Source organism: Gorilla gorilla, chromosome 1, assembly GCF_029281585.2.
Source record: "Gorilla gorilla gorilla isolate KB3781 chromosome 1, NHGRI_mGorGor1-v2.1_pri, whole genome shotgun sequence".
Classification (NCBI taxonomy): Eukaryota; Metazoa; Chordata; class Mammalia; order Primates; family Hominidae; genus Gorilla; species Gorilla gorilla.
In genome coordinates this window covers 8,186,480-8,196,799 of record NC_073224.2, presented here as the reverse complement: position 1 = coordinate 8,196,799, position 10,320 = coordinate 8,186,480, and the positions used below count along the sequence as shown (strand labels likewise).

Here is a 10,320-nt window from a genome sequence, read left to right as displayed (position 1 = left end):
GGGGGGGGGGGGGGGGGGGCGGAGCTTGCAGTGAGCCGAGATGGCGCCACTGCACTCCAGCCTGGGTGACAGAGCAAGGCTCCGTCTCAAAAAAAAAAAAAGAAAGAAAGCAAAGAAACAAAAATCCTATAGACATATGACTGATGTGCACAATTTACTCAATTGCATTTGCTAATCATATTAATCATATTACAAAGATCGTTATAATTGATATAACACAGGGTTAGTAATAACCTTGAATGAATGTATTCAGAGAAATACCCTATGCAACATGTAAAACTATTTGGGGGACTATCAAATGCATTTCTAGTTGTAAATTTTCATCACTTTTAATAACCTTAATTATTCTCCTCCAAAGAGTCTGAACAATCTTGAATATTTGTTATCAGCATAGATTAAGACTAAAGGACTAATTATGGCATAGTTATTGACCACAGGCATATGGAATCATACCAGTAGAGGGTCGTTTATCCATGTCACAACCACTGAAAATGAGAATATGAAGTCCATCCAATATATGAAGACAAAACAGCTCACCAACAATAGGATGGTCTGGGAGGCCCTTTTTGCTGGGGAGGCTCTTGGGGAGACGCTGGTGCTATGTAGGTGCTGGGACAGTCTCTTTTGTTTGTACAAAATAATCACCCATAGCCACTTGAGAGGACCATGAGTCCTATGAAGATGACATCCCTCAAAACCATTAGTATGAAAAACAGGCTCCTGTGGGTGTAGCTCATGGGCAAAACATAACAGTGCTCAGCGACAAACAAAAGACTGGCCCCAATCCTATTCGGGGTAGGCACAATGAAAAGCAAAAGGTTATTAGTAATGACCATGTTGAGGACCCATGAGAAGAGGATGAAGCCTAGGGTGTGATTTGCAGAAATATGTTTAAACTTTTCCAAGAAGGAGGTGCTGGGGCTGATGGTGATGGCCTGCAGCATGCTTAGGAGGCAAGCGGTGCAGATGGAGACTCCCCTCATCACCCTGTTTAAAAATATGATGATCTTACACTTTAGATCATTGTTCTGAATATTCCACGATTCAAATAAGTCGGAGGACATCAGTATCGCCTGAGTGAAGAGTAGCAGTATGTGGATTAGGGGCAAGTGAGTAATGATGATGTCAATGGGCTTAAGCCTGTGAGTATAAGCAAAAGTGAAGATGTGGAAAAGAAGGAGGAAGGTGTTTGCTGAGATTCCAAAGCTGACTTGAGGGTAATAAACATTTTTAATGACAATATAGCTGAAAAGCTTGGTCATTTCCATGGAAAATTAAAACAAATAAAGGATATCTGTAGAGAAAAATAAGACATCAAATGATAATTGCATTAGGAACATTTCTGCCATGTTGTTAATTAGTATCATTATGTTCAATAATCTCTGTGATCTGGAATAAAAAAAAGTCGATTAAATCTGAGTAGTTTATTACTCTTTGCTAAATATTCAACGCAACCATGTAATTCTCCAGATACTTGCTGTCTGTCTCCCATTCCCACCCCTGTGGTTCTCCCTCTGTTCCCTTTCCTGGGCTCCCACAGAATCTATGCTTTCCTCCATAGCAACATTTGCCCTGTTGATGGAAAACTGATGGTTTCTCTTGTACATGTCCACAAGTACCTCAAGGGCAGGAAGGAGCTTGGATTTCTGCTGTGCACAAACTTCTTCTACCTATAGATATCTGTCAAACAAAATCAAAGTATGTGTTGGGCAAGTGGAAAAAGTAAATTAACTCAACAGGACCATTTCGATCTTTATCTCATCTTCTCTGGGGCTCCTTTCCTGGTGCACTTGGGGATAGAGAAGTAAAATGACTCAATGATTTTCACTGAACAGTAACTATTATTGACAGTGGCAGAGCAGCTTCTTACATATATCTTGGTACGTAGCTTACATAGATTCTGTGGAAAAATAACAAAACCTTAAGGTCTATAAACAGTCAAAACTCTCACATTCAAACATGGGCACTTATTGTGGTAAATGCAGCTTCGACCCCATGCATGATGGTGAAAACCCTGGAAGCATGCCGGGAGAGTGGCAATGTGCACCAAGGGCCTTCCTTGACTGACTACGCAGCCCTTGTTTCCACGGAAGACCATTTAGCCGGTGCTGGGCACCAAGCCTGGTCCTCAGTCATGCTCAATAGTGGGATTCATAGCATCATCACAACTACCTGGGCTGTGCTCCTGGTCACAAGAAAAGGAAGGAGAACAAAGTAAGGGCAGCTGCTCAGCAGAATCAGACCAGGCTTGACAGAGTTGACTGTGGTGGGACATGGTGCAGCATAAGGAAATGACGACGTGTGCTTCTATATCCTGGGTTGTTAAAGCAGAACATAATGCACCTGTCTAGGAACCTTGTAAAGTGTAAAACATAAAAACTGCATAAAGCACTTAAATCAGTGTCAGGCATATAAAGACCTAAAAGTGAATCCTGTCAATCATAAAATAATAGCTACTTTGTCATAATCATTTTGGCAAATATCATCATCATTTTTAAAATGTAGTTTACTATCTCATGGAAAAAAGTGGATGTGTTTGGGTGATAAAATTATCACTGTGAGAAGGGGGCTTTGTTATGCCAAGAGGACAACTGGTGATAGTCATTTCATAAGCAGGAAAACTGTGGAGAGAATCATAAGAAATGCATGAGCCACATATGGGAAATGCAAAGACTTGAAAATTTGCGTATAAAATATGCAACCACAATGAGACTACAAAAAGTATCATTAAGAAACTGTGGTATAGGCACAAGACAGGGATGCCCTCTCTCACCACTCCTATTCAACATAGTGTTGGAAGTTCTGGCCAGGGCGATCAGGCAGGAGAAAGAAATAAAAGGTATTCATTTAGGAAAAGAGGAAGTCAAATTGTCCCTGTTTACAGATGACATGACTGTATATCTAGAAAACCCCATCGTCTCAGCCCAAAATCTCCTTAAGCTGATAAGCAACTTCAGCAAAGTCTCAGAATACAAAATCAATGTGCAAAAATCACAAGCATTCTTATACACCAATAACAGACAAACAGAGAGCCAAATCATGAGTGAACTCCCATTCACAATTGCTTCAAAGAGAATAAAATACCTAGGAATCCAACTTACAAGGGATGTGAAAGACCTCTTCAAGGAGAACTACAAGCCACTGCTCAATGAAATAAAAGAGGACACAAGCAAATGGAAGAACATTCCATGCTCATGGATAGGAAGAATCAATATCGTGAAAATGGCCATATTTCCCAAGGTAATTTATAGATTCAATGCCATCCCCATCAAGCTACCAATGACTTTCTTCACAGAATTGGAAAAAACTACTTTAAAGTTCATATGGAACCAAAAAAGAGCCCGCATCGCCAAGTCAATCCTAAGCCAAAAGAACAAAGCTGGAGGCATCACGCTACCTGACTTCAAACTATGCTACAAGGCTACAGTAACCAAAACAGCATGGTACTGGTACCAAAACAGAGATATAGACTAATGGAACAGAACAGAGCCCTCAGAAATAATACCACACATCTACAACTATCCGATCTTTGACAAACCTGACAAAAACAAGCAATGGGGAAAGGATTCCCTATTTAACAAATGGTGCTGGGAAAACTGGCTAGCCATATGTAGAAAGCTGAAACTGGATCCCTTCCTTACACCTTATACAAAAATCAATTCAAGATGGATTAAAGACTTAAATGTTAGACCTAAAACCATAAAAATCCTAGAAGAAAACCTAGGCAATACCATTCAGGACATAGGCGTGGGCAAGGACTTCATGTCTAAAACACCAAAAGCAATGGCAACAAAAGCCAAAATTGACAAATGGGATCTAACTAAACTAAAGAGCTTCTATGCAGCAAAACAAACTACCATCAGAGTGAACAGGCAGCCTACAGAATGGGAGAAAATTTTTGCAATCTACTCATCTGACAAAGGGCTAATATCCAGAACTAAAAAGAACTCAAACAAATTTACAAGAAAAAAACAACCCCATCAAAAAGTGGGTGAAGGATATGAACAGACACTTCTCAAAAGAAGACATTTATGCAGCCAACAGACACATGAAAAAATGCTCATCATCACTGGCCATCAGAGAAATGCAAATCAAAACCACAATGAGATATCATCCTACACCAGTTAGAATGACAATCATTAAAAAGTCAGGAAACAACAGGTGCTGGAAAGGATGTGGAGAAATAGGAACACTTTTACACTGTTGGTGGGACTGTAAACTAGTTCAACCATTGTGGAAGACAGTGTGGCGATTCCTCAGGGATCTAGAACTAGAAATACCATTTGACCCAGCCATCCCATTACTGGGTATATACCCAAAGGACTATAAATCATGCTGCTATAAAGACACATGCACACATATGTTTATTGCAGCACTACTCACAATAGCAAAGACTTGGAACCAACCCAAATGTCCAACAATGATAGACTGGATTAAGAAAATGTGGCACATATACACCATGGAATACTATGCAGCCATAAAAAATGATGAGTTCATGTCCTTTGTAGGGACATGGATGAAGCTGGAAACCATCATTCTCAGCAAACAATTGCAAGGACAAAAAGCCAAACACTGCATGTTCTCACTCATAGGTGGGAATTGAACAACAAGAACACTTGGACACAGGAAGGGGAACATCACACACTGGGGCCTGTTGTGGGGTGGGGGGAGTGGGGAGGGATAGCATTAGGAGATATACCTAATGTAAATGATGATTAATGGGTGCAGCACACCAACATGGCACATGTATACATATGTAACAAACCAGCACGTTGTGCACATGTACCCTAGAACTTAAAGTATAATAAAAAAATATATTAAAAAAATAGAATTATGACCTCTAAAAAGAAAGAAAGAAAAAAAAAGAAACTGTGATATAAATGAATGAGAACTGAGTCCCCAAACCATGGCCCAGACTATCACTTCTTGGCAATGGAATTCGATAGAAGTTTAGTTCGTAGTAATATCCTGTTACTAGTGTCTTTACAATCCCAAGGCATTTATTAATATGTTATTATAGAGAAGAAGAAGGAAAACAGAGATAGAGAAAATTGAAATAGTTCTCCTAAAAATGGAATGTAACTCAAATGGGAAGCTGACACTTCAATCTTGCCTATGTTTTCCTGATCACTACAAAAATTACAATGAGAGCAAAATGTGTGATTTTTTTTGTCAAAAAGTTTGCAAAGTCTTACCTCCTCACTTTGCTTGTATCTCAAGTTAGCAAAAGGGAGTAGAATATGCTCAACTTCTGGAAGTCAGGACAAAGAGTCAGAAAGGAGTCAGTAGAAGAAAAAAAGCATTTTAAATCTGTAACGCAGGATGACTCAGAGTCAGACTGTTCTCCTTCCTTAACGAGAAAAGCTGGCACACGCCTGAGCATAAAAAGAGAAAGGGATTTTTGACTTTGAATATGTTTAAGAATATCTGAAAAATTTCTCAGTAAAATCCTTAAATGCAGATTTTTCTCCAACTTAGGTTTTCTGTTTTTTTTTTTTAAATTTGATTCTTGGGAGACATAAAAGAAAAATATCTGTAATTTTGACTTGGCCTTTTATTTACCTTATTCTTGGTCCTGCCCCAGTTTTCTTCTTTTCTGAAAGCATATTACAGAGAGTATGATGGAATTACCTAATCACAAACTACCAAGTTGACATTTGTGGTAAATCATTTAACTTTATTTTATAAAGAATATTTTTATTGATTAAATAAAAATTTGAGTTTTTAGAAGAAGATACATTATAATTCTATCACAATAAAATATTTTGAACAAAAGGAAATTTTAAAAATTTTAATTTACTCATCCATTTATTAAGAAAATAAAGTAAAACCAACAGTTTATCACTCATTGTCTTGTGACTTTAGGTAATTAAAAGTAACACTAAAAATATTTCAATAAAATTTAGAGTTGAGATGTCACATTCTTTTCCAGCTAAATACGAATTACTTTTCTAACTGTGAAATCAATTAAGTCACTAGGGAGAAGATATCTCAAGTTATATGAAAGATACAGTAGGAAGTTGGTCACTAATTACAGTGATGAAAAAGGTAAAATATGGTTACTTGTTAAAATTATATTTCTCATGCAGTTTAGTTTTTTTTTTTTCTGAGACAGGATTGTGCTCTGTTGCTTGGGCTGGAGAATAGTGGCATGATCATGGCTCACTGCAGCCTTGACCACCTGGATTCCAGCAATCCTCCCACCTCAGCTTCCTGAGTAGCTGGGACTACAGGTGTGCATCACCACAGCCAACTAATTTTTTAGCTTTTTATAGAGACGGGGGTCTCACTGTGTTGCCCAAGTTAGTCTTGAATTCTTGGGCTCAGGCAATCCTCCCACTTTGGTCTCCCAAAGTGCTGGGATTACAGATGTGAGCCACTATGCCATACCATCCCATGCATTTTTGAAAATACTAATCACTATGACATCACAAATGGAAAATAATTCTATCACTTTGTTTTCTTCTCACAACATCCTTAGAGCATTTTGAATTGAATAAAGTGCCCAATATTTCAAAGAATGTAGTGAGAAACAAATGAGAAGGAAGACATAGACCTTTATTTTGTGGAGAAATAAACATAAGAACCATTATGGGATTCATTTGGTATAAATTTATTACGCAGAAGAAACTATAAATTGAGTATTCAAAAATAATTGAATACATTCACATTTTTAGTCTACCTCACATTCAGGTTTTAAAGTAATAGGAGTGTAAAAAGATTTCAATAATATAAATAAATAAAAATCTAGAATCATTTCTAGAAAAATTATTGCTGAAGTGAGCTTTTGTCTAAAGTCTACTATTCTTTCCAAAAGCAGAGGGGGTTAAAATAACAAAAACCAAAAACAAATAAAGCCTACTGAATCTAAATTAACTAAAGTATTAGATATTATTAGATTCTGAGCACTATTATGAGTTATTCTGTACCTTAAGAGAAAATCCTGCCTCTTGCATGTGCCTGGGTAGACCCTAAATAGTCAGTCACTGAAATTATTGTCCTAGACCTACATTTCTTTCCCGCTGCCTCACTGTCGCTCTTTCTCAGACTGAAAAACTAAGCAACACTTACCAAGCAGGGTTTTGAGAGTGTGTTTTTCCATGTGAGGACAGCCACGCTGTTGTTATATAAAAAGAATCTCATTACCTCATCTCTCCCCCTCTCCCCGGATGAGCAATTTTCCTATTACCTTTGAAATACAGCAATGTCTGGTTGTTTTGGTAAGAAGCAGTCTCAAAAGGGAAAAAGAGGTACTTACTTTACTTACCAAGTAAAGCAAAGTAAATAGCGACACCTCCTCAGTTTAACACTTTTTAATGTCATAATCCACAATGTATAAACCTGGGGTGTTCATGTGATTATATCACACTAAGCCAAACTAAATCCTCACTTCCACTTGACCTAGCTTGTATATCAATGTAATGTAGGATAAGCTCGAACACATTGAGAACTGAAAATTGGAATATAAACTAATTACTTTTTCTGTTTATTTGTTTGGTTTTTTTTGAGATGGAGTTTCGCTCTCATTGCCCAGGCTGGAGTGCAGTGGCGCCATCTCGGCTCACCACAACCTCCACCTCCCAGGTTCACGTGATTCTCCTGCCTCAGCCTTCCTGAGTAGCTGGGATTACAGGCAAGCGCAACCATGCCCGGCTAATTTTGTATTTTTTTAGTAGAGACGGGGTTTCTCCGTGTTGGTCAGGCTGGTCTCAACTACCGACCTGAGGTGATCCGCCCGCCTCGGCCTCCCAAAGTGCTGGGATTACAGGCGTGAGCCACCGGGCCCGGCCAACTTATTATTTTTAACTTGTCTTTCTTTACTGAAATGGTGAAGGCAAGGAGACACTAGTAGCAATGAGCACGCCATATATTCAGATTTTTGAAAAACTATTTTATTAAGATTTGACTGACATATAAAAAGTTGTACATATTTAAGGGTAAGTATATGCTACAAAACCATAACCACCATCATGGCCATAAACATATACATCACTTCCCAAAGTTACCTTCTACATCCTTTATTATTGTTGTTCTTTTTGTTTGCTTGGTTGGTTTTGTGTTTTTTTTATGAACATTTAACATAAGATCTACCCTCTTAGCAAATTGAAGGTATACAGTACAGTTTTGTTAACTATAGACACTAAGTTATATATCTTGAGAATTTATCTTGCATAACTATAACTTTGTACAATTTAACCATTACTTCTTCATTTCCTCCTCCATCCAGCCCTTGACAGCCATCATTCTATTCTCAACTTCTGTGAGTCCATTTTAGATCCTTCATATATAGGTGAGATTATGCAGTATGTGTCTTTCCCTTACAGCCAGATTTTGATTTCTAAATACCTATTTCCATATAAGCCTAACCATGATTCCTTGGTCTTGAGTAGGAAATATATAAAATGGGCCTTTGTCAAAAAGCAAGAAAGCACTACAAGATGAGTGAGATTTCATCAAAAAGATAGACAAGACAGAATTTAGGGGCTTCCAAGGGTAAATTGGGGATGACATTTTTGTTATTGTTTGTTTGTTTTTTTTGAGACAGAATCTCACTCTGTTGCCCTGGCTGGAGTGCAGTGGTGCCATCTCGGCTCACTGCAACCACCACCTCCCAGGTTCGAGTGATTCTTCTGCCTCAGTCTCCCAAGTAGCTGGGATTACAGGTGTGCACCACCACGACCAGCTAATTTTTGTATTTATTTATTTATTTGTAGAGACGGGGTTTCACCATGTTGTTCAGGCTGGTCTCAAACTCCTGGTCTCAAGTGATCTTCCCACCTTGGCCTCCCAAAGTGCTGGAATTACAGGCATAAACCATCGTGCCCAGCCCAAACTGGGGACATTTGGACATCAAAATAAATATTGACTAGAATTAATGCAGCTGAGTGCCATGGTGCATGCCTGTAGTCCCAGGTACTTGGGAGGCTGAGGCAGGTGGATCACTTGAGCCCAAAAATTTGAGGCCAGCCTGTGCATCATAGCAAAGCCTAGTCGAAAAAAAGAACTAATGCTTTCCATATATAAATGTTCATTATCCCACTCTCAGTGTTACTTAAAAAAGAGTATGAATATTAATATTGTGTGTGTAATAACATAGATGAAAAGCAAATGTCAAACTCACCCTATCTACCAGTCAATCTTAAAAATGTCCAATCAATAATGCTACCCAGTCTCTGAATACAGTGTAAGATTTCCCTGGGCAAGGAGGCAAGCCCAAGACCATTCTTATTTCTGGAGTACCTCCTTGCCCATTTCTAGTGGCTGAGCAATAATTCCACCCAATTTCTGAGCCTTGCCCAACTGCAAGATCCAAACAGTAATACCACTCAGCCTGGAGCCACAGCCTGAGACCCTCCTTTATAAAGGTGACAGCAGAGCCCAGTCCACAGCTCCTCCTGACTGAAGAGCCCAGCTACTGATTTCACCAGACCTCACAGCCCAGCCAGAAGCTTTAGCTGATCTCAGAGCACAGGCCGCAACCCAGCCCAAAGAGAGAATGTGACAGCAACCTCCTCCTGTCCATGGTCACTGCCATTTGAGCCATCCAGAACCCAGGTTAGAATAAACAGTAAAGGACTAGTCCCATGAAAGAACACATGTGAAGACTGGGAGATGTGGCCATGGTTTTAAAATGACAGACACCAACACAAGGACACAAAGATTATGAAGAATCAGTAAAATATGACACTACCAAAAGAAACTAATAAAGGTCCAATAATAGATTGTTTAAAAATGAAGATCTATGAACTAAGAATGGAATCCCTTAAAGAAGTTCACTGAGTGATTAAAAAAAAGAGAAAAGAAAACTAAATGGAATTAGGAAAATATGACACAAAGAAAAAGAGAAGATTGAAAAAATAAATAGAAACAATAAAACAAACAAATAGAAATCCTAGAAAGGAAGAATAAGATGACAGAAGTAAAAAATTCAATAGAAACCTCCAATAGCAGACTTGATTAAACAAAAGAAATAATCCATGAGCTTGAAGAAAGAACATTTGAATTTATCTAATGAGAGAATCAAAAAGCAAAAAGAATAAAAATGAATGAAGAAAACCTACAGGATCTATAGTATACTATCAAGAGAGCTAATACTTGCATAATAGGAGTTCAGAAGGAAAAGAGAAAGAGAGAAATAAACAAAAAGCTTACTGTTAAAAATTATGGGCCAGACAGGGTGGTTCACGCCTATAATCCAAGCACTTAGGGATGCTGAGGCATGAGGACCATCCAAGATCAGTAGCTCCAGAGCAGCCTGGGCAACTCCAAAAATATATTTTTAATAAAAATTTTGATAAATTTATATCATTATAATATATA

General features: G+C 38.3%; 1 protein-coding gene across 1 annotated transcript; it reads right to left on the bottom strand.

Moving 5' to 3' along the window:
* Nucleotides 1-641: 641 nt before the first annotated feature.
* On the bottom strand, nt 642-1,268 carry LOC129532385 (putative vomeronasal receptor-like protein 4). Its single transcript, XM_055381580.1, has one exon. The coding sequence runs from the start codon at nt 1,266-1,268 to the stop codon at nt 642-644; it is 627 nt and encodes a 208-aa protein (XP_055237555.1).
* Between the last annotated feature and the right edge of the window lie 9,052 nt (nt 1,269-10,320).

Coding starts and splice junctions, on each gene's coding strand:
- LOC129532385 (XM_055381580.1), bottom strand. CDS start 1,268: ATGGAAATGACCAAGCTTTTCAGCTATATTGTCATTAAAAATGTTTAT.